The sequence below is a fragment of the Eucyclogobius newberryi genome, unplaced genomic scaffold (assembly GCF_026437365.1).
Source record: "Eucyclogobius newberryi isolate DKJ021-1_F unplaced genomic scaffold, fEucNew1.0.hap1 SCAF_16, whole genome shotgun sequence".
Lineage (NCBI taxonomy): Eukaryota > Metazoa > Chordata > Actinopteri > Gobiiformes > Gobiidae > Eucyclogobius > Eucyclogobius newberryi.
The window spans coordinates 6,660,854-6,685,466 of NW_027315790.1; the positions used below are offsets into that span (position 1 = coordinate 6,660,854).

A 24,613-nucleotide genomic window follows, 5' to 3' on the forward strand; every position below is an offset into this window, starting at 1 on the left:
ACTGACCCGCGCACATGACTGACCCGTGCACATGACTGACCCGTGCACATGACTGACCCGTGCACATGACCCGTGCACATGACTGACCCGTGCACATGACTGACCCGTACACATAACTGACCCGTGCACATGACTGACCCGTGCACATGACTGACCCGTGCACATGACTGACCCGTACACATAACTGACCCGTACACATAACTGACCCGTGCACATGACTGACCCGTGCACATGACTGACCCGTGCACATAACTGACCCGTACACATAACTGACCCGTGCACATGACTGACCCGTGCACATGACTGACCCGTGCACATGACCCGTGCACATGACTGACCCGTGCACATAACTGACCCGTGCACATGACTGACCCGTGCACATGACTGACCCGTGCACATGACTGACCCGTACACATAACTGACCCGTGCACATGACTGACCCGTGCACATGACTGACCCGTGCACATAACTGACCCGTGCACATGACTGACCCGTGCACATGACTGACCCGTGCACATGACTGACCCGTGCACATGACTGACCCGTGCACATGACTGACCCGTACACATAACTGACCCGTGCACATGACTGACCCGTGCACATGACTGACCCGTGCACATGACTGACCCGTACACATAACTGACCCGTGCACATGACTGACCCGTGCACATAACTGACCCATACACATAACTGACCCGTGCACATGACTGACCCGTACACATAACTGACCCATACACATAACTGACCCATACACATAACTGACCCGTGCACATGACTGACCCGTACACATAACTGACCCGTGCACATAACTGACCCGTGCACATGACTGACCCGTACACATAACTGACCCATACACATAACTGACCCGTGCACATGACTGACCCGTACACATAACTGACCCATACACATAACTGACCCGTGCACATGACTGACCCGTACACATAACTGACCCATACACATAACTGACCCGTGCACATAACTGACCCGTGCACATGACTGACCCGTACACATAACTGACCCGTGCACATGACTGACCCGTGCACATGACTGACCCGTACACATAACTGACCCGTGCACATGACTGACCCGTGCACATGACTGACCCGTGCACATGACTGACCCGTACACATAACTGACCCGTGCACATGACTGACCCGTGCACATGACTGACCCGTGCACATAACTGACCCGTGCACATGACTGACCCCTGCACATAACTGACCCGTGCACATGACCCGTGCACATGACTGACCCGTGCACATGACTGACCCGTGCACATAACTGACCCGTGCACATGACTGACCCGTGCACATGACTGACCCGTGCACATGACTGACCCGTACACATAACTGACCCGTGCACATAACTGACCCGTGCACATGACTGACCCGTGCACATGACTGACCCGTGCACATAACTGACCCGTGCACATGACTGACCCGTGCACATGACTGACCCGTGCACATGACATGTTGGAAGGCTGTGTCCAAGCTCAGCAGTTCCTACGCTTCATTATGTTGTGGTGGTGTCTTCATCTCACTTTCTCTGGCTGTTTCTGTCCATCTTGTGTTGCTGCTGTAAATCATCTTCACGTGTGTAATGCTGTTCCGTGTGTTCACTTTTCTGCAGAAAAACTCCTTTTCACAACATCTTCGTCTTCCTCTTGGCGTCTCAAAGCCTTTGTTCTGCCCATTTTGACCCTGCAGGCTGCAAAATCTCCAAAATTAATTGATAACATCTTCATCTGTTTTACCTCCAGCTCTGCCTCCTGCTTGTTCTGCTTGTTCTGCTTGTTCTGCCTGTTCCACTCTCTGAAACATGTCTCGTGGTTCCCTACATTCAGCTTAGTATGAATCTATTTTACAGTTATATAACTAATATTGGGAATAAGAAAAAGATAGTTAAAGGTGCACTATGTAACATTTTGCTGGTCGGGGGTCCAGCAACTGTTGAGCCACGTTTCAACTGGTTCTTTGAAGCAGACCAGGGCTGTCTTAACTGATCCAAAGGGGATCATGAGATGTACTCGCTTTCTGCTTCCGGAACACTCTGAAGTGACATGATTGGATAAGAGAGAACACAGACTCAGGTGAAAATGAAATGGCAAAAGGCAGATGTAAACAGAAAATAATCATTTCTCACAAACACTGACATGATTTTGTAATAAACCATTGTATTTACAGTGATGCTAACTTATATGAGCCTCATGCTTAGCAAAACAAAGCTAGTACACGTTAGCGTCAGCTCCGTCCTGTTTGTTGATACATGGCACTCGAGCTAAGATAGAAATACTATATTTTCAGGACAAAACGCATCATTCAAACACAATTCATCACATAAAGAGAGGTTAATACATAGTGTAGAGGCGCAGAGAAGTTAGATAAAAGCAGAAAAAGCTGACAATAAACTGGAAGCAGTCTTTCTTTTTTACTTTAGCTTTAGCCACGTCTCACAGCAACACAATCTTGACATTACTAAATGTCTTTTTATGAATGTTTAAGATCAGTCTTATAATTACAAAGCATAATTTAGATAAGATTTAATTATTTTTGAATAAGTTATGTTTGGGTGACATTAGCTGATAACCCTGTAAGCTAGCTCTGAGCATGGAGAAGCAGGCGTGTGTGAAAAGAACCGTGGGGGACCAGTCGAAACGTGGCTCACGTAGCGCACCTTTAATGAATACATAAATGCTCTTATTAATATAACAACCATCATTTATGATATGACATCTACAGAAATGCTCCTAATAAAATTGAATGAGTGGTTTTGGACACAGCTGCCGACTCCTCCCACACGCCGGTAGAGTGGCTAATGTGCTATGCTAACAGCTAACAGAGCTCATACAGTGTTGCGTTAGACTCCATAACTGCATCATCTCATCTCTCCATCTGCTCACGTTGCACTAGAACCTGTCCGGGCCAACGAGAACTCGCTGAAGGCTCGACACAAAAAAGGGCAGTATTGTGGCAGCGTTAGCCTCTTTGACATGTTTCCGAGCACTATTTAAAGCACATAAATGACTCTGATGTCAGGAAAAGACAATCATTCAGTCTCACGCTCAAACTCAAACATGCTGTGCCAAAACCCATGAGTCGTTTGTGTGCCCGCTGTGCCCGCTGTGCCCGCTGTGCCCGCTGTGCCCGCTGTGCCCGCTGTGCCCGCTGTGCCCGCTGGCTGTCGGGGCACAATCACACTCACAGCACTTGTCAGGCCGAGGCGCCGTTCTATCAAGGTCCTGTCGCGTCTGCTTCTTCTGTTATTGCAACACAAGTCATTGTCATTTCTGCAGCTCGGAGCCCAGAGTGTGACGTCGTGGTGCTATGTGGGTTAAGAGATGTAGTCAAATGCAGCAAATATGTATGTCACAAACCACAAAGAGGACACGGGTTAGACTTTGTGCAGGATGTGCTTATTGTGTTAAGATTTGTCAAGAATGTTCCTGCTCCAAATGGTTTAATCAAGACACATTTAATCTTTGTCTTGCTTAACATTTCGAGTGTTAAAAACCTTAAAAGGGACTTTAAAAAGGAGACATATTGTTCAAACTACACTTTTATGAGATTTAACCAGGATTAGTGCTCTCCCCTCATGATCAGCCTACTCAGAGTTTTGATTGACAGATGCATGTTAAAGTGATCCTGCTTCAGACTTCAGAACATCTCGGAGCAATTCTGTGAAACATGTAAACTCGAGGATCAGGGGTGTCAAACTCATGCTGCAGACTAAGAATGTAAAAAATAAAACAATAAAAAATAGAAGAAATAAATCGCTTCATATGGCCTGGTTCTATGTGGACACTGTGGCTCAAACCTGCAGCAGGTGAAAGACTGAGTCATGTTCATGCATCAGCAGCAGGAACAGGAACATGATTCTGATATGAAATGTTCATGTCACAGATATAGCTGCACAAACTCAAGCAAACTCATATTTTTATAGTTTAATTTCTTGCTTCCACGTGTTTCCCAAAACCACATGTCTCTTTCCTCGCTCAGACCTCTGATTAAGTAGTTCAGTGCGTCTGCACTTCTCAGCCCTCTGCACTTGCTCCAGCAGCACACACAGCAGCGCTGAGCAACATGGAGGAGGGGTGGCTGCTGCAAAGGACTAGCGAAAGAAATGCTACATATCTATCGGAAATTAAGAAATATAAATTAGAAATGCTTCGTGGGCCGGATTCAAATGCCTGGGCCGCATGTTTGACACCCCTGTTCTAGGTCAAAGACAAGGTCATTGACCAGAGCCGTTATTGTGAAAGAGGCGGAGCCACAGAATCTGTTCCGTGGTTAGTGGAACAGGAAGTCACCAGTCCTCTTTCTATGAAGTCGTTTTATGAATAGACTTTTAAGACACAGGCCTTGTTTCAATTGCTCTTATAGAGATTTGAAATCAAACATTAAAGTGCATATGACGGTTCTCGTGTTGTCTCTGATTATGACCAGTCGAGTGGCAGTTTGTAAAGAAAAAAATAAAGTCAATACCTTTAACTCGCCTCCTTTAACTGGCGTAGGAATCGTGCAGTTAATCGTGGGCTGTTGTTATGTCTATCACTAATATCTTGTCTATAGTAAACAAATAGTTTAACAGTAAATGTCATACTCATGGTGGGAGATCGCTGCAAAAACCACCCATAAAAACAAAAGCGTATAATGGTTCATTCAGCGTCGTACACTGGGAATGACGCTGGAATAAACTTGTAAAATGTTTGTGCTTTTTCCTTTCCTGCTCTTTTGGCTGGTTTGTTTCTTTGATTTGTCCTGATTTTCTTCATGTCGTGTGTAACGCGACAGCCACAGGCTTTGTAAATGACGCTCATACACTTCTCCTGACGCCGTTTTCTCTTTCTGTGAACTCACCTTTTTAATCCAAGCAATGGATTTCGCTGCAGTGTTTGAACGAGCCGGACCTCACATTTACACATCTCTACAAAGTCAATAAATGCACAGACAATCAGAGGGACAGGCAGGGGAGGGGACGAGCACCTGTACCGGGGCACCTGTAAGGGGGCACCTGGCACGGGGGCACCTGGCACGGGGGCACCTGCAGGGGCCACCTGTACGGAAGCATTGATCATGTTCACGTACCTGGGAGGTTAGCTTCTTTAGATGTTAGCGTGTTTACAGGAGTCTGTGCCGCCTGATCGTATTAAACGAGGTTGAGACGTGTGCAGTGCACGTTTACTCGACCGACTCTGACGTCCGTGTTGGTTACTGATTGGCTGATCAAAGGCACGTTTGATTGGATTATACAAATTAAAAGGATTTCATGAATAGAGGTTATGCACTGACATCATTTGATTCTATTGACAGTGAGTAGCAGAACTCAAATTTACTTTCTGTTTCCATTTTGCCTTATCAAGTTCTTTATCTGTTGTTGCTTAAGTAAAGCTAGCTTTTGAGATATTGGACAATAATGTCCTCGTCCCACAAACTCAAACATGTCATTCAAAGAGAGAATGTCTCTATCTCATTACATAAATAAACTAAAGTAATGAGTTGATGTATGTGATCAGGATAAATGTGTGCGTTGCCATGTGACGTTAGCTGTCAGGTAAAAACCAGAGTTGTAGACTTTTACATTTTATACACGACTGTAGCAGGTTATTACTCACCACTGACACTTGTACAACGTTGCCTCTGTAGCAATAATGAGGGAGGTTCAGTTTAGGAAGTAAAGTTATTCTGAATCCTATATGGTTAAATTACTGTAGAATAATATTATAATAATTCACATATTCTATTTAAACATATGAAATATAGATATTTGCTTAATATTTAATTATTTTTTCAATTACGTACAATTATGGGTTTAAAAAAAATAAAATTAAAGTGCATTATAGATAAAGTTGTCGTTGCATAGTTGCAACTACACATTAATTAGGATAAATAAAACAACAAAAACAATGTAAAGTATTTGTTCATGCTTTATTAAGGCTGTGAAAAGTGTAGTTAAGTTGCACTAAATATATTAATAAAGCTGTGGTCGCAGTAACTAACCAGAGGTCAAGGGAAGAGTTTGTAAAAAGAGAGTAAACTAAGCATAATTAACAACATCTTCTACAATGTGATCTCAACGCCCTCAAACAGTGGTAGCTTACATCTTTCATTATCTCAGTGGACCAAAAGTCCCGGGAACTAAGCTCAGGAACTAAATCAGGTCAACTCTGTCACTTTTCACTACATCTGGAGACCTGTGTGTAGCCTCCATAACCAGGTTAGCATGTTAGCAGGGGACAGACTACATCACTGTTAGTTTAGCAATGGTTACAACTTACGGCATAACCCACACTTACCTCTTTTCACATCGTAGACTAGACTCAGGATAAAGCTGTCACGTCTGATGCTGACCGTCTGAACACGTGTATTATTCTGAGCAGTAAGAGCGTTTTCGTGAGCGGCTCGTTTGTCTCTGCACACTCTACCTCAGGCGCAGGAAAACAAGGACCTGGAACTATAGCCCCCGTTAGCGCAGGACGTTCCTCTGACCTTGGAATGATTTAGGTTCCTGGAAAACTACAAGGGCCATTCTGTCATAGCAACATTACAAACTTAGCATTAATAATAATATATTTGGTTTATTTATTTATCTATAATTATTACATGCTTAAACACAGTTGGGGTTGATAAGTTGGTAATCTTATTTTGATTTGCGCACATAGGTCTACAGCTTAACACAGTCTTAGTTAAACTTGCTGTGCCGGATTTTAACATTTTACCTGCACGAATATTGTAAAAGCACGCTCTTAGTGTCAAAATGAGACCGCTGTGAATTCTCTGCATTAAATACTCCGTTCCATTTGCCCTTGGAGGTCAGAACTCGGACCTCGGAGTGACATTTCCTTTGAGTTACAGTTGTCAAGTCGGAGGAAAAATCACGAGCAGTACATTGCAGTTTATGTATGTGTTTATTACCTCTGTGTAGAGCTGTGTTAGCAACAGTAGCATAAGGTCAACATCAGGTCAACCGTGCATTTACAACTGCAGAGGCTCAGCGTAGGAGCAGTTCACAAACACTTACAGCAGAGAGCCACTCAAAGGAAGATGTACTATAATTACTATCAATATTTTAACTGTTGGATATTAAACACAGGCCATGTTGGATTGGCTCACTCTGAAATATAACCAGTTAGCAAAGGTGTCGAACTCCCAACCACAGCGGCTACAAACGCTAACTCCCGTTCATGCAGAAGCTTGAGCCGTAAAAGGTGCAAATAATAACATCGAAAATGTAAACTCTTCAGATCTTCTTACGGTCGACTTGACAGCGCTTCGAGTTGCACATGCAGAGAATACACATCAAAATATCAGACTGAGTTAAAGGTGCATCAGGAAAGCTCCACTAGAGAAGAATGTAAGAACGTCAAAACCATTGCATGGCTTTTGTTTTCACAAGAACACCATGAGATGTTGTTTGAATTGAAAGGCAGACGTAAAAAAGCTTTAAGAACGCTGTAGGAAGCTCTACTCCGCTCCACAAAGCTCCTGGTGAGATTTTCACATTTTTAAGATGGTAAAAATCAGGTGCAGCTACTTTGAATGGAACATAGCAGTGAATGTTTGACGTGACCATTTCCCGGGCGTTCATGAACCTGATCAATGCCTCCATCATGTTCCAGAGGTGCCGATGTCTCTCCCAGACGTTACACTTGGGTTCTCAGCTTCAAACTATAACATAATGTGCACCATAGAAAGCTATTTTACCATATAAAGGAATATGGATGTATATTTTTGGACTGCAGATTTTTTTTACGGATATTGTTCGCATTAAATGTTTTGCAAAGCGTTAAAATAACAATAAAAGATGAATGAAAACTAGCAAGATTTGAAAACAAAATATTGCAGTAGTAAAACTTCACTAAAAAGCAGCACAACGACACATACAAAATACCAGCATTTACAGGAAAATCCATTCACGTTAACCACAGCGACTTCTGTCCTCGTGTGCTTCTGTGTCTCCTCGTTCATCACACACTGGAAAACAAAGAGAGACAGCCGTGAGAACTGTGTGTCCAGGGGGTTTGTGCTTGCTAAAAACGAAATGGTCCAAAATCCAGCGCCTTGCACTCACATCGACTGGGGAGCGCTGACCGCCCCTCAGTCGACTCAGGGCGGCGTCCCGCCTGAATGTGGAAGAATTTTGAGAATTCTGAATCGTGACGATGAATGAATGATGCTAATGTGAACTGGATGTTGAGAATAAAGATGGTTTTGAGAAATGTTGGTGCTGTTTTTATTTCATATTCTGTGATATTAACGTCGTCCTCATCAAAAACATACCTGGGCTTGTGTTTTGTTTCATTCACACATGTTTAACACATCCTGCTTATTTAGACTGTGTCTTTCTCCCAAAAACTCAAAAAAGGAATTAAAACTATAACATCGACCACTTGGTCCTCATGTTCAAGTTATTGTAAGTAAAAATAAATCAGCATTACAATTATCTGTAAAAATCTATATTTGATAGGATCATGTTTACATTCATGTCATACATTTATTATATTAAAATCCAAATCTTATATACTGGTCCTTTAAGTTATAGTCATTTCAGTTATGGTACATCTGCCCACAACATGAAAAGCATGGAATTTATTCAATAAAAGTCCAACTTAAGACCGTAAAAAGTAACCCGCTACAAAACAAACAGCTGTTATTTATGTCATCTGACAAAGTGAATAAAAGGCCTTGTGTCTGTCATCCTCTGGCAGTGAGCCTCAGCGCCCTCTTGTGGCCTGTACAGGGAACGTCTATGAAACTGACATTTAGGCATTTTGACAATCCAAAACCCTGTGGTGGCCATTGTGTGTGATAAAAGGTGTGTTAGTAATAATAACAATAATGTGCGTATTATATATTATACATGTGTCACTCACGGGAGCTCAGAGGATCCGCCTTCAGTGAGTGGCGCCATCTGCTGGACAGTTTCACTGACATTTTCAATTTCTGTCAACCTCTGGTGTGACATGACCACACCAGAGGTTGGGTTGTGTGTAACGTGTGTGTAACATGTGACTGTAACATGTGCGTGTGAGTGTAATATGTGTGTGCGTAACATGTGAGTGTAACATGTGTGTGTAACACGTGTGCTTAACATGTGACTGTAACATGTGAGTGTGTGTGTGTAACATGTGAGTGTGACACGTGTGTAACATGTGACTGTAACATGTGCGTGTGAGTGTAATATGTGTGTGTGTAACATGTGAGTGTAACATGTGAGTGCGACACGTGTGTAACATGTGATTTTAACATGTGTGTATAACGTGTGCGTAACATGTGAGTGTAACATGTGTGTGTAACACGTGTGCGTAACACGTGACTGTAACATGTGAGTGTGTGTGTGTAACATGTGAGTGTGACACGTGTGTAACATGTGACTGTAACATGTGCGTGTGAGTGTAATATGTGTGTGTGTAACATGTGGATGTAACATGTGAGTGTGACACGTGTGTAACATGTGACTGTAACATGTGAGTGTGTGTGTGTAACATGTGAGTGTGACACGTGTGTAACATGTGACTGTAACATGTGCGTGTGAGTGTAATATGTGTGTGTAACATGTGAGTGTAACATGTGAGTGTGACACGTGTGTAACATGTGATTGTAACATGTGTGTATAACATGTGCGTAACATGTGAGTGTAACATGTGTGTGTAACACGTGTGCTTAACATGTGACTGTAACATGTGAGTGTGTGTGTGTAACATGTGAGTGTGACACGTGTGTAACATGTGACTGTAACATGTGCGTGTGAGTGTAATATGTGTGTGTGTAACATGTGAGTGTAACATGTGAGTGTGACACGTGTGTAACATGTGATTGTAACATGTGTGTATAACATGTGTGCGTAACATGTGAGTGTAACATGTGTGTGTGACACGGTAACATGTGAGTGATCAATTGATTTGATTTGATTTGAGTGTGTGTGTGTAACATGTGAGTGTGACACGTGTGTAACATGTGACTGTAACATGTGCTTGTGAGTGTAATATGTGTGTGTGTAACATGTGGATGTAACATGTGAGTGTGACACGTGTGTAACATGTGACTGTAACATGTGAGTGTGTGTGTGTAACATGTGACTGTAACATGTGACTGTAACATGTGCTTGTGAGTGTAATATGTGTGTGTAACATGTGAGTGTAACATGTGAGTGCGACACGTGTGTAACATGTGATTTTAACATGTGTGTATAACGTGTGCGTAACATGTGAGTGTAACATGTGTGTGTAACACGTGTGCGTAACACGTGACTGTAACATGTGAGTGTGTGTGTGTAACATGTGAGTGTGACACGTGTGTAACATGTGACTGTAACATATGCGTGTGAGTGTAATATGTGTGTGTGTAACATGTGGATGTAACATGTGAGTGTGACACGTGTGTAACATGTGACTGTAACATGTGAGTGTGTGTGTGTAACATGTGAGTGTGACACGTGTGTAACATGTGACTGTAACATGTGCGTGTGAGTGTAATATGTGTGTGTAACATGTGAGTGTAACATGTGAGTGTGACACGTGTGTAACATGTGATTGTAACATGTGTGTATAACATGTGCGTAACATGTGAGTGTAACATGTGTGTGTAACACGTGTGCGTAACATGTGACTGTAACATGTGAGTGTGTGTGTGTAACATGTTTGTGTGACACGTGTGTAACATGTGAGTGTAACATGTGTGTATAACATGTGTGCGTAACATGTGAGTGTAACATGTGTGTGTAACACGTGTGCGTAACATGTGAGTGTAACATGTGTGTGTGAGTGTAACGTGTGTGTGTAACTTGTGAGTGTAACATGTGCGAGTGAGTGTAACATGTGTGTGCGTAACATGTGTGCGTAACATGTGAGTGTAACATGTGTGTGTAACACGTGTGCGTAACATGTGAGTGTAACATGTGTGTGTGAGTGTAACGTGTGTGTAACACGTGTGCGTAACATGTGAGTGTAACATGTGTGTGTGAGTGTAACATGTGTGTGTGTAACATGTGAGTGTGAGTGTAACATGTGAGTGTAACATGTGAGTGTAACATGTGTGTGTGAGTGTAACATGTGTGTGTGTGTGTGTGTGTGTGTGTGTAACATGTGAGTGTGAGTGTAACATGTGTGTGTGTGTGTGTGTGTAACATGTGAGTGTGAGTGTAACATGTGAGTGTAACATGTGAGTGTGAGTGTAACGTGTGTGTGTGTGTGTGTGTGTGTGTAACATGTGGGTGTGAGTGTAACATGTGAGTGTGAGTGTAACATGTGTGTGTGTGTGTGTGTGTAACATGTGAGTGTGAGTGTAACATGTGAGTGTAACATGTGAGTGTGAGTGTAACGTGTGTGTGTGTGTGTGTGTGTGTGTGTGTAACATGTGTGTGTGTGTGTGTGTGTAACATGTGAGTGTGAGTGTAACATGTGAGTGTAACATGTGAGTGTGAGTGTAACGTGTGTGTGTGTGTGTGTGTGTGTGTGTGTAACATGTGAGTGTGAGTGTAACATGTGAGTGTAACATGTGAGTGTGAGTGTAACGTGTGTGTGTAACTTGTGAGTGTGTGTAACATGTGAGTCTAACACGTTAGGTCAGTGGTTCTCATCTTAACCTTTTTCGTTCATGACCCCTTCATGACCCCCCAACCTCTGGCCTTTGTGACCCCCAAATATAAAAGTAGGAAACCTGCAAAATGATGGTCATTTGTGATGTTTGATTGACAGCAGCCAGTAATGTGCAGTTGAAGGACGTTCAGATTAAGACGATTCATACATTTAAAATGTTCTGCTGTGGGAGGTAAAAGTCTGGGGATCCACATGGGGGTTCTCGGCCCACAGGTTGAGGTGATTTGACTGAAGATACATTTGCAACCAGTAAAGACACTTTTAGTTTTCAGATGTTATGCCTGATCCGTTATGAACTAAACGTGTTCATTTGGTTCACTAAAGTTGAAGCAAGTGTGTGTCACTTTGTGCAGGTGGACGATGCCTCATGAGCCGTGCAGTTAAAACCTCACTTCTTCAGACATACGTTTTATGCCATACTTTGGAATATTATAGCCAATGGAATCACATTTCCACGGAAACAAGCAGGAGCAGGCTCCTCCACACCAAGTACGAGTCAGGTTTGTGGAGAAGCAGCTCACAGTAAGGATGCATGTCATATTCACAAGGACACCACAAAGTGCATTTATAAAATTTATTTGTCGATATATTTATCTATACAGTACGGTATGATAGCATGTATATTCATAAATCTATGCATTCTGCAATCCTGTGACGGAAGAGAACAGAACCACGAGCACAACGTCAGAAGCTCTGGATATCCAACATTCTGAAGAGTCCCCAAAGTCCAAACGCCAATGCAACAACTGCAGCGCACTCACACTGTAGCTTACTCTGAACTACAATCAGTGAAAGTACAATCATAGTTTATTTATTCATATTATTCTAACTCTACTCTACATTCTGTACAAAAGGTTTTCAAGCAATTCGGGTGAAGCTGGACCTGCCACGGGCTGTAAGATGTTCTCGTGGCGTTGCAGACTCATTCCCGGCCAGGACATTACACAGTAGAAAAAAAAGGACATGAACTCAAACTTTAAAACAAGATTGTTGAAATGAAACCGCGTCAACGTCTCCACTGGTCCACACGAGGAAAAGCAATGCCCAAATAACTTAAAGGTAAACAGATAAACACAGCACTTGCCATTTCAATGTGACAATTCAAACTCTTTCGTAGCATTTCCACAGGAGATGTTCAGCCGGAGGCCGAGGAGTAAAAAAAGCGGTGGTGGTTAAGGTCGAAGTTTGAAGATTCATTTTTATAGTTTTAAGTCACATATTGCACTATGAATGCAAAGACACCAGGCTACACTAAACACAAAGTGCTTCTGTCTGTACAGTTCAAAGCTCAGGAGCCACATTTCCATCCAGAGGTTTTCACCTTAACAGTGACTTTAAAGTGATTGTTCAGTCTATGAACGTTCCAATCCTGTTCTACTATGAATCCATTTACAGTTTTTTCTCAATATTCTTTGTAAATAGTTTTTTTAATCCAAAGAAAGACATTTAACAAAACAAAATAGTGTGATAAGTTACCCAGAATTCATTTGTCAAAACTTTTGAGACCCAAATCTAAGAGCACTCAACTAAATCTATTTCCTCTGTACCTGATATTAGCATTAGCATATTAGCATTAGCATATTAGTATTAGCATATTAGCATGTTTGCATTAGCATGTTAGCGCTGCCCGCCCCTCTGGATAGAGACCTGCCTTCTGCTGCACACAAACACAGACACAGACACATCACTGTACAGTCTCACGAGGAGCAGCGTCTTCTACAGTACGATTGGATTTCAACAGTTTGTTCCCCGCTTCATGGGCCGGGATCTACAGGTGGTCCCGCCCTGGCCCCGGGCTCTGGTCCTACAGTGTTCTGCTTTAGTCTCGGGGCTGGAGAAGGGCCTCAGGAGTGGACCTTGAAGGCCAGCAGCTGCTCCGAGTGCATGTTGTTGAGCGAGCGCAGGTCGGGCAGCTTGAGCAGCAGCCTGGTGAAGATGGCCGCCTCGTTGGGGTGGTTCTTGGTGATGAGGCTCCGGAGCGCGCGGATCAACGTCTCCTGCAGCGCCTCCACCGAGTTCACGTTCTCGATGCCCGAGCGGTCTGCAACGCACAAGGAGGACTTTATTATTCTGTTGTTTATTTACATCATCATTATTTCTGAACATAAATGACAAGATGAGCTACACATTAGACATTTAATGAAAGTAATAACGTATAATAATGGCACCAGTAGATAGTAGTACAGTACTACAGTAGAGTAGTAGTAGTACATGTAGTACATGTAGTACATGTGGTGTTTGGCGTACCGGCCGACACGAGCACGACGGCCGTGAAGAGGCTCAGCTCTTTGTCGGTCAGGCCCAGGTTCATGAGCTTCTCGCTGAAGTCGAACATAGAGTTGAGCAGGTCCCCGGCCCCCATGGCCCTCAGGCAGTCCACACTGTACTTCTTACCCCCCAGGAAGGTGACGGTGCGCTCCCTCACGTCAAACAGGGACGCAAAGCGCACCACCAGCACCTGAACATGGGACAGGAAACACATGATCACACAGGCTCTCACTCTGAACTGTGAGACATAAAGGGGGACACACAGGGAGACATGCAGGGGGACATCCCCTTTAAATATTTTTGGCCAGTGTTTATTTGGTCCTGTGAAGGTAAATATTATGCTACAGTATTCATGTGTCCCTCGTGTGAAAAACTCAGTTCTGTATTTGGAGCAGTGTGAGGTCAGAGGTCAGAGCAGTGTGTGAGGTCAGAGCAGTGTGAGAGGTCAGAGGTCAGAGCAGTGAGAGGTCAGAGCAGTGTGTGAGGTCAGAGCAGTGTGAGAGGTCAGAGCAGTGAGTGAGGTCAGAGCAGTGTGTGAGGTCAGAGCAGTGAGTGAGGTCAGAGGTCAGAGCAGTGTGAGGTCAGAGCAGTGTGTGAGGTCAGAGCAGTGTGAGAGGTCAGAGCAGTGTGAGAGGTCAGAGCAGTGAGTGAGGTCAGAGCAGTGTGAGAGGTCAGAGCAGTGAGTGAGGTCAGAGGTCAGAGCAGTGTGAGGTCAGAGCAGTGAGTGAGGTCAGAGCAGTGAGTGAGGTCAGAGCAGTGTGAGAGGTCAGAGCAGTGAGTGAGGTCAGAGCAGTGTGAGAGGTCAGAGCAGTGAGTGAGGTCAGAGCAGTGTGAGAGGTCAGAGCAGTGTGAGAGGTCAGAGCAGTGAGTGAGGTCAGAGCAGTGTGAGAGGTCAGAGCAGTGAGTGAGGTCAGAGCAGTGTGAGAGGTCAGAGCAGTGTGAGAGGTCAGAGCAGTGAGTGAGGTCAGAGCAGTGTGAGAGGTCAGAGCAGTGAGTGAGGTCAGAGGTCAGAGCAGTGTGAGGTCAGAGCAGTGTGTGAGGTCAGAGCAGTGTGAGGTCAGAGCAGTGAGTGAGGTCAGAGCAGTGTGAGGTCAGAGCAGTGTGAGAGGTCAGAGCAGTGTGAGAGGTCAGAGCAGTGAGTGAGGTCAGAGGTCAGAGCAGTGTGAGGTCAGAGCAGTGAGTGAGGTCAGAGGTCAGAGCAGTGTGAGAGGTCAGAGGTCAGAGCAGTGTGTGAGGTCAGAGCAGTGTGTGAGGTCAGAGCAGTGTGTAAGGTCAGAGCAGTGTGAGAGGTCAGAGCAGTGTGAGAGGTCAGAGCAGTGTGAGAGGTCAGAGCAGTGAGTGAGGTCAGAGGTCAGAGCAGTGTGAAGTCAGAGCAGTGAGTGAGGTCAGAGGTCAGAGCAGTGTGAGGTCAGAGCAGTGTGAGAGGTCAGAGCAGTGAGTGAGGTCAGAGGTCAGAGCAGTGTGAGGTCAGAGCAGTGTCAGGTCAGAGCAGTGTCAGGTCAGAGCAGTGAGTGAGGTCAGAGCAGTGTGTGAGGTCAGAGCAGTGTGTGAGGTCAGAGGTCAGAGCAGTGTGTGAGGTCAGAGGTCAGAGCAGTGTGAGAGGGGCAGCTTTACCTCAAAGGTTCCAGCCTTCAGCAGGCTGACCTGGTCAGGCTGGGACAGCTCTCTGAAGCCGGGGATCTTCTTGGCGAACTCCACCACCTCTCGCACGGCGGGAGTGAAGCTGTGAGAGAACTCCTCCCACACTGAGGGGCCCGACTTGTCCGGGTCCACGTGAGGGGACAAGTTCATGGGACACACCTGGAGGACACAGAGAGGGCCCTGTCAGACTGAGCCTCAGGACAATGACAAAGACATTTATGACCCTTGTAGACCCGGGTCTCTTACCAGGTGCATCCGGGTGCCACCCCTCCAGACGGGACGGCCATAGGCCCTGTGTGCGGGGCCCTCAGGGGCCGGGCCGGGTCCTGAGCTGCTCTGGGCCACTTTGAAGGGACAGGCACTGGTGTCCTGATTTGGCTGTGTTTCCATGGTGACCAGGTTGTTGTGGTGGTTCCAATGGTCCTGGCGCTGCTCTGTGCTGTGATTGGTCCCGCTGTTGTCAGTGGGCGTGGCCTCCTGGTTGTACATGAAGGTCTCCTGGTGGGCACGCGTCACTGATCCGATCACTTCCTCCTCACCGCTGTCCGACGCACTGGGGGAGCCGGAGCTGCAGCTGGTGTCCATGGAAACCACGGGCTCCGGGTCCGAGCCGGAGTCTGATTGGCTGGAGCAGGGCGAGGAGGAGGGCGAGGTAGCGTCCATGTTGGAGGCCTGAGCTTTGGGGATGTTGAGGGCGGGGCTCTGCAGCTCACTGTTCATCATGTTGTTCATGGCGCCCTGCATCTCCAGGAGCATGCGCTGCTTCTCCCGCTTCGGAATGCGACCGAAACGCACCGCTGGGCACCCAACACACACACAGGTCAGAGCCCGGACCTCAAACAAGTTCCCACTAAACATGATCACAAAACAGAGGCCTACTCACCGTCCCGGGACATGCCCACCTGCAGGCATTTCTTGAAGCGACACTGCTGGCAGCGGTTGCGGCTGATCCTCATGATGGAACAGTTCTCGTTTAACAGGCACTTCTTGTACTGGATGTTCTGCTGGATGCTCCGCCGAAAGAAGCCCTGTGACACAACACACAGAGGTCACAGAGGTCACAGAGGTCACAGAGGTCACAGAGGTCAGACTCACCACTGCACTCTTACTATATTCACACCGATCTTTTGGCGTGCGGTTGCCATAGTGAAGCAGTCACGCTGTCATTTGGAGGGTTTGTACAAGACGCTCTTCCTGTCAGTCAGTCTGAGTCTGGAGTGGTCAATGTGGGTCTGACCTGGTTCTTCTGGTGCATTGAAGGGCCCCACCAGACTTACACCTGAACGAGAGTCTGGCCCTGACACTGCGTCACATTCATGCGGCCCGTCTGGGGGGCTTCATTACTCGTGGTAAGCACATAACTGTCACTGCTGGGCGCTGGAGTTCTCTGCATGCCTCTCACTCCACATTTCTCCCCCGCGGGTAACTAGGCCATAGGGCGGTGTGAGGTGAGACTGTGAGCGAGGCTGAACCACTTCCACTCTGTGTGCAGATGAAGCTGACCCAGTTTCAAGTACGCCACCGTCACGGTGACGGCGTGGAGTTTGGGTGCTGGCGTACTGCCTGGCAGGTGCTTCTGTGTGTGCTCTCACCAGGCGGCGTGACTAACACCAGTGAAGAGGGCTGGAGCCTATGGACTTTCTTGAGCTTTTAAACTTTGTTCCCTCATCAAAAACATAAGAGGAGTTGTATTTAGCCTCATTCACACTTGATGATGAACCCTGTTTAGAGAGTCCACTCCTTCTGAGCCTCAGAAAACACCCACATTTCTCAGTCTTGTGACATCTTTTGGATCTTCTGCGCTGTTTTTAAGTTCATAAATCATCACTGGTCTCGTTCTGAGCATTTCTGCCGTTAAATCATGTCCATTACAACTGCGTGTCATGGTCTAGGTCCTGACATGGGAACGATATGACATGACTGAACCCTCTTAGTTTTCTAATGAGATCTTCCAAGTGTAGTTGGTTCTCAAATTGGTGTGACTTCTGATCTTGTTCAAATTGTTTGTAAGTGTTTATCTCTGTGTAGTCTGGGCTCTTCTATTATCATTATTACGATTATGCCCCATACAATAAACCCCATAGATAAGACACATTTAGTCCGTTTAAGAGGCTCTGGAGCTGACCTTGCATCCTTCACAGGCGTGCACGCCGTAGTGGAACCCCGATGCCACGTCTCCGCACACCTTGCACGGCAGCACCAGCCCGTTCAGCTCTGTGGAGGAGGTGCACACACAGGAGAGATGCTCAGAGTTCACACGGGGATGTAAAAGGAGCTTTAAAATAGTCCAGGTTCATGTAAGGTCATTTTCAATCTGAAGGTGCTGGACAGTGAACCTACAATGATCCTGCTCCAAGCTAGATTAGTCCTGCTCTGACCGCTCTGACTTTGTTTACCTGCTGCGTGATAAGGCGTGTCACCCTCTGACACATGAGACTGCACCTTTACCTTCTGTCAACTCTTTTGTTGTTTATAATAAAATAAAATGAAATGAAATGTTTAAGCTGAAAATCCTTTAGTAGCACTTATTTTGGGCATTTTGAGTAAATAAAGCCACTGTATGTTACAAAAAGGTATGTTTGTATGTGTTTTTGAGTCTGTATATTCCAAAGAACATATATGATTATCAAAGGACAATTACCATTATTTTCACAAGTCGCACTTTATCACAGTCGTTTGTTGTGTTGTCTAGAATGGCATGATTGTCTCTTACTTGTGATGCCACACTTGGCGGTGGAGGGCCCTCGTCCCTTCAGAGGAGGCAGGGCCCCGGGGCCTCGTCTGGGGGACAAGCCGTGGGGAGGCGAGGACGACTGGTAGCTGCCATTGGACGAGTCGCTGTGGCAGGACTCGGGACTGGAGGACGAGCTGATGTAGGTTATGACACCTGCAAGAGCACAACGAGACGCCATCAAAGTCCTGTTTAAGAGCTGCAGTTATTTATTTCACTTTGATCACTCAGTAGAGCAAAGGGCAGATTCTGTTCTGGACCTCGCTCGGTTCATCTTCATCAATGTAACACTCCTTTATTATTTATCATCATCTTTTACTAGTTAAGGACTCTACGCATCTGCTGTGAGTGTGAGGATGATGAGTCACACGTCACATGGAGCCGCATGTTTTTCCTCTGTTGGACCGGGACATTCTCACATGTCAAGGAAACCACAGTTTGACACGCTCTGTGGACACGCCCTCTGTGGACACGCCCTGATTATAACTCTTTATAATGCTCCCCAAACACAAACACATTCATGCTCTCTTTTAGAAACATGTGTGGCTCTTTATATGGTCTTCAACTAACGAGCTTTTATGATTTGAATGATTTTATTGCATGTTTTCACTGCTTGTTGTTACTATAGAGATAAAGGTTATGATTTTATGTGTCAAAGGAAATGACTGTGATATTGTTGTTACGCAATCATTTCAGTTATATTAAAACATGTATAAGTCAAACTGTCAAAATAAAGACAATCATGAAGAAAACCTGCTCTTTTTCAACATTTTCATCCTAAAAACAGCAAATCCCCGTCAGATGGAGAACCTTGGCCTTATATATATAAATACTTTTGCGATACACAGTGCAATACAGCTAAGTATGAGCAGGAAGCATGTGGCCACATGTGCACAGGTTTAAAATGAGCCCCCGGAAGCGCCGCTCACTTAACGGAGCCGTCCCATTGGTCAGCGTCAGCTCCACTGCATCTCCCCTCGTCCTAGAAGCAACAGGCTTATCATAAAGAGGGCGCACATCATAACAGGAGCGGCGTGTTCAGCCAGTAGGAGCCCGGCACATGGCCCCCACTGCCGCCGCTGAGCCACTTCTCCCCTTCAACACGGGCCCGACCTGATTTCCCCTCACCCGGCTACTCAGAACGATTAGGTAACACCGGCGTTACATAATATCAGCTTGAGCAGGGAGTGTAGAAGGCAGTCTGGCCCTGCCCTGCACCATTCACCCACTGGATAAAGGGCCTTTTTTTTAACTAGAAAAATAACCTGCTTTAAGGATAGAGCCAGGATCACATGGAGATAATGAAAGATAGAATGAACGGCATTCTGAAAAGGCAGTTCAATCCGGCTACACTGTTTGTAATTTGTTAATGAATGAATATTACGACGACAATACAACCAAAGCGCTCAAATAAAAGGGTACCACTTCTGGTTGGGTTCGGTCTCTTTGTTCTTAGCCTGATTAATTGGAGTAAATAGTTCTATGTTTATGTTTCATGCCGTGTTCAATCAGATTTGGCCTATTTATGTCACTTCTCAAAGGCGCGCTGCGGGCCACAAGTAGAGCAGGCTCTAAGGGACAATTACAGCAGTATAAATGATGATTTATGGTAATATACGACGTGTTGTGGTAATAATACGGTTATGGATAAGAGAAATACATATAAGAGTAAATATTTGCGTAGTTTATTCATGAATATTAACTTCCCGTTCACATTTTGAGGACTTTTTCCCCATTCAAAACCAATACAATACAAATCATATTTAGTTTTAAATTGTTTATCGCTGTGGGAGGATTTTTTATTGAAATCAAGAGGTTTACAGCCAATCCTCGATCAATAAAAGTACATGGCTTGGAGTAAATAATTTGAATATGAGTGTTAAATGGCACTGATTTAAAGTCTTGTTTGTATTTGTGAACTCAATAGAAGACTTTTTCAGTAAAGACCAAATATAAGATAATAAAACATTGAGATAAAGATAAATAAGTTGTAAGTAAATATTGTATTTATTTATTCCTCCCATATGGCCCATCCCTGTGCTCTTTAAAAGTAAATAATTCAAACTTTTTTTTTTTTTTTTAAATAAGACTGTCACTAACTATTATTTTAGCAGTCAATTATTTCTATTGTGTATTGACATATAAAATGTGTTATTGGTGGAAATCAGAAATAGCTTATTCTTTTTTGACTTTTTGATTCAACAATACCACTGGCTATGTAATAAAGGTCTTTTTAGTATGTAGTCTGTATAGAGTATAATGCACAGAAACCGAATCTTCTCCCAGAAAAACCCTTTAAAGCGAGCTTTTTAACCGAACAAAGCGTCAACAGTGACAAAAGCCCTCATGGCCCCGCCCAGGACGCCTCTCCCCGCCCTTTCCCTGCCTATCCCCGCCCTCGCCCCGCCCCCACGTGTCGCGAGCATGTTTTTTCGCGGGCACAAAGTGGATCACCGCTCCGCCGCCGCCGCGAGCCTCACGTGTATCCGCGCTGGCTCCACGCGCTCAGCCAACCAAGACAAAATTATGCAATGGCTACGTCACGGCGCCTCTCGGCCAATCAGCGGCGACGTACGGCCAGGGTAAACACAGGTGCACATGGCCGGGCTGACGGATCCATGTGAGAGGAGCTCGCTGCAGTGCGCGCGAGCCAGCGATTTGGCCAATAGCCGCGCCGCACTGCAAACCTAGATTAATATTAGCGCAAAATGACAAAATATAACCTGACTTTTCAAAATTATAAGATATAACTCTCCAATTTAATGGCTGTTTATATATTAATACAAAAAAACAATGAAGCAACCAGCATTTCTCTTAGTTTCGCTATCATTTAAACCCCTTTTCTGAAATGTACTGCGCCTGTTGCAGAAAACCGTGCATTAAACAATGGTTAAATAAACACATTTTTAACACTTACCCGCTTTTGTCGACTCCATATCCTTGGACTTTCTGGTCTCCTCCTCTACTACCTAAGTGCTGAAGCCGTTTTCTGTTTGGTTTGTTCAGCAACTGTAAAGTCGCTGATTTTTCTCCACAAAAAGCCTACAACATGAAGCTAATGCGACAAAACGTCTAACAATGTAACGCACGGAATCTACCGACGCTTTACGAGTCACTTAATTGTGCGTAAGTTTTTGTCTGTGCGCTTTAAGTTGTCGCGTCAAGTCCGCGGAAGGTTCTGGAAGCCTCTCTGAGACGAGCACGGAACAAACGCGTCTTCTCGGTGTCGCTGTGGTCGTTAAATGCGGTTCTGTGCGGGTCGGTGTCGGAGAGCCGGTGCGTGAGCTCCGTGCTGCGGTGAGATCGCGTCTGCTCTGTCCGCGCCTCGGCTCCGTCCCGCGGGGACTTTCAGCGCCATGTGACCCAGTTCTGCGGCTCCTCCTTCCGCCGGGGTCAACGTAACCCACTGACACACTTTCACCGGAGACACCGGGAGCGCGCGCGGCCGAGGGGAACTGTCACTTTCAAAGTCCCGCAAAGAAATGTACATTATGTATACATTCTTTTGTTTAGAGTTACTTTTAGGTTAATGCTCAGAGCTTCTGGTCACTTCGTGTGTATTCCTCTGTCCATAGGCAAAGGGAGAACGTGCACAAAAAGTAGAAACAGAACATTATTATTTATTATTATTATTATTTAGTATTTAATTTTATTTAATTTTATTTGATTTAATTTAATTTTATTTTATTTTATTTATTTATATTTTATGTTGTTGTTTTGTTTTTGTTTGTTTTTTTGCATTTTAAATACTAAAAGATGTATCTGGGACTATTTTACCCTACACCTATAAATTTTAGCTTAAAAATAGCACCTTTTACATTTATTTAAATTAAAAAGTCTTTCTTTAGAGAAATTCTCTACAATTCTAAACTACTATTTAGATACGATTGCATAAGGAGAATGCCTGCTACTGTGGTCCGATAAATTTGGATTTGGCAGTGTTTTTTATTTTTATTTTTTATTTAGTTCATTTTATTGTATTTCTGTTTCTGTAAATTCTTTGTGATTTTAATGCATTTTTTCCTGTTGTGTGAAGCACTTTGAATTGCCTTGTGTATGAAATGTGCTCTACACATAAACTTGCCTTGCCTTACAGAACACTTATTTTGCCAAACCTGATTAACATAAATTATGACTTACAAGAATAAAACATATCAGTTAACAATTGATTTAAGCTGAACTATCACTATGTATATGTGTATATATGTATATGTTACTAACATGCAATTTTACCACACAATTCCTTCAATTTCGCTATATTTTCCTATTACATTAGATTTTTCTATTAAAGGTGTAAATTGTTTTAAAGTCTTTTAATATTTCATCAAACCCGTTCCATTATATAACTCCTCTAACAGAGATACATCTGGTTCTGAAGTTAGTTGTTGCATTTGCTTTCTGAAAATACTAGATCCTCTGAGGTTGGACCCTTAATGCAGTGGTGAAAAGGATATATTTCCTACTCAAGTACTTAAGAATAAAAGGCCATTTTGCACAATATGTCATAAATGTGCCTAATAAGATAAGATAAGATAAGATAAGCTCACGAATAATTGAGTGCTGATTCATAATGCAAAGGAAACAGATCTGATTCTAAATTGACTATTGTCATATGCAGTGATGGATGAAGTAGGCTTGTTACTTAAGTACGTACAGGTACAGGAGTAAAAAGTAAAATTAGCCTTTCACATTAAAAATCTACTTGCATGAAAGTCTTGAAGTAGCCTACCTGTTTAAAAATAAGATAAGATATTCCTTTATTGTCCCACATGGGGAAATTTCATTGGTGCAACGCAGGTAGATACAGAGGTAGATACAGAAGAACAGATCACTTATAGGAAGTCTGAAAAACACTTTCAGTAGAAGATCTCCTATAAATAAATAAAAACTCCCATAGACAAATAAATAAATAAATAAATAAATACCATTGCATGTGATCACGACAGTAATTGCACATGAATATGTGTCACGACAGCACATAGATTGCACATGAATTTCACAGTAAATATAGATGAGATTCTGTTACAGCGCTGTTAAAGGTGCTGTATTATACTTTTTTCAGGTCCAATACTATTGAACTATAACATAAGTAGATAAATATTTTACATGTTGTTTATGGTAAGCTTCTACATTGATCTAAAACAGCTTAGTAACAGAAACAGGTCCATTGACTTCCTGTGTAAAACTGCAGAACTGATAAGCCCCGCCTCTTTATATTGACATTTCACTGTAACAAGCAGCAGATTGTCATTTATGTGTTTTTATTTTTGAAAAGTGGCTACGTGACGTTTTAGAACTCTACATGTGTCACTCTGAGTCTTCATTTTTCAAATAATCACAACTGAATACAGGGAGGAGGGCGGGGATAAGGGGTAGGTGAAAACAGGACTTTTCCGAGCACTCGATTCTCAATTGCAGGATTAACTCAAACATGCATGAGTCGATCCAAATACAACTTTGAGTGAACTAATGATGAGGAAACACTGTTGTAACCAGGCTAAACAGCTGAAAGTGGATTTTGCATATTATGTCCCCTTTAAGTACCGGTATATAGCTTTTCGAGTCATCTTTATTCATAAGCTATAGACATGTTTTATTCGCTCAAAGCTGAACTTGAACTCTGAACCTTTAGGCAGGATGTTACCATGAACATAGGAAACATTCTTTTTACTGTTCAGTCCAGTTTAATACATGTTGTTGAGTAGAAAGAAGAAGATAAAAAACCTGACATTGGCCCTGTACTGCTCCAAACCCACGCAGCATGTGGCAGGACGTCCCCCTGTTCCATTCTAGTCATTCTTTATCATGGAACAAAGCCATTTTCCACATATACTGTGCCTACGCTAAGACCACGAGTTTATACTTCCAGTGCTGGCTTTGGTTAGTGTGTGGAGCAGGCTCTGCTGTTATTATGGAATTTTTGACAAGATTTAATGGCTTTGTTGTGAATGAGTTTTAGTAAATATGTTTATAGTTTAGAGGCAAATACACTAATGAAAATGTGACAGAAATGTTAAGCCTACGTAATTCAGAGGTGGAAAGTAACAACGTATTAAAAAATAAAAGTGGTTTAAAGTCTATATGACGGGTTAGACTGCACATTTATCCAAAAATGTAGTGACTTTTGTCTATTTGTCCCCGGTTTGACCGTTTTTGTAAAGTTTATAATTGTACTTCCTGGTTGGATATGAGCAGCAAATATGTCATAGGTAGAGGTAATTCCACAACTGTTACCTGGTAACCACACTGTAAACAAGAGACAAAATACAATTAAATTAAACAGTTATGATTTGCCAAACAATAATAACACCTTTATTTTGTTGAATTATCGTTGAAACGGTCGGAAAGGTGTATCAGTTAAGTGTAAACTGTCTCTGTGT

General features: G+C 43.8%; 1 protein-coding gene across 1 annotated transcript; it reads right to left on the reverse strand.

Moving 5' to 3' along the window:
* Positions 1 to 12,362: 12,362 nt before the first annotated feature.
* On the reverse strand, positions 12,363 to 21,292 carry nr1d2b (nuclear receptor subfamily 1, group D, member 2b). The gene is made up of 8 exons (XM_072447367.1): positions 21,151 to 21,292; positions 18,216 to 18,389; positions 17,628 to 17,716; positions 16,386 to 16,530; positions 15,749 to 16,299; positions 15,476 to 15,661; positions 13,841 to 14,051; positions 12,363 to 13,634 (listed from the first exon to the last, which is right to left on the reverse strand). The coding sequence occupies exons 1-8, from the start codon at positions 21,167 to 21,169 to the stop codon at positions 13,438 to 13,440; spliced, it is 1,572 nt and encodes a 523-aa protein (XP_072303468.1). The 5' UTR covers positions 21,170 to 21,292; the 3' UTR covers positions 12,363 to 13,437.
* Between the last annotated feature and the right edge of the window lie 3,321 nt (positions 21,293 to 24,613).

Coding starts and splice junctions, on each gene's coding strand:
- nr1d2b (XM_072447367.1), bottom strand. Junction 16,531..17,627: donor ACGCCTGTGAAGGATGCAAG/GTCAGCTCCAGA, acceptor GTTGTGTCACAG/GGCTTCTTTCGGCGGAGCAT. Junction 13,635..13,840: donor CGTCGTGCTCGTGTCGGCCG/GTACGCCAAACA, acceptor TGTGCGTTGCAG/ACCGCTCGGGCATCGAGAAC.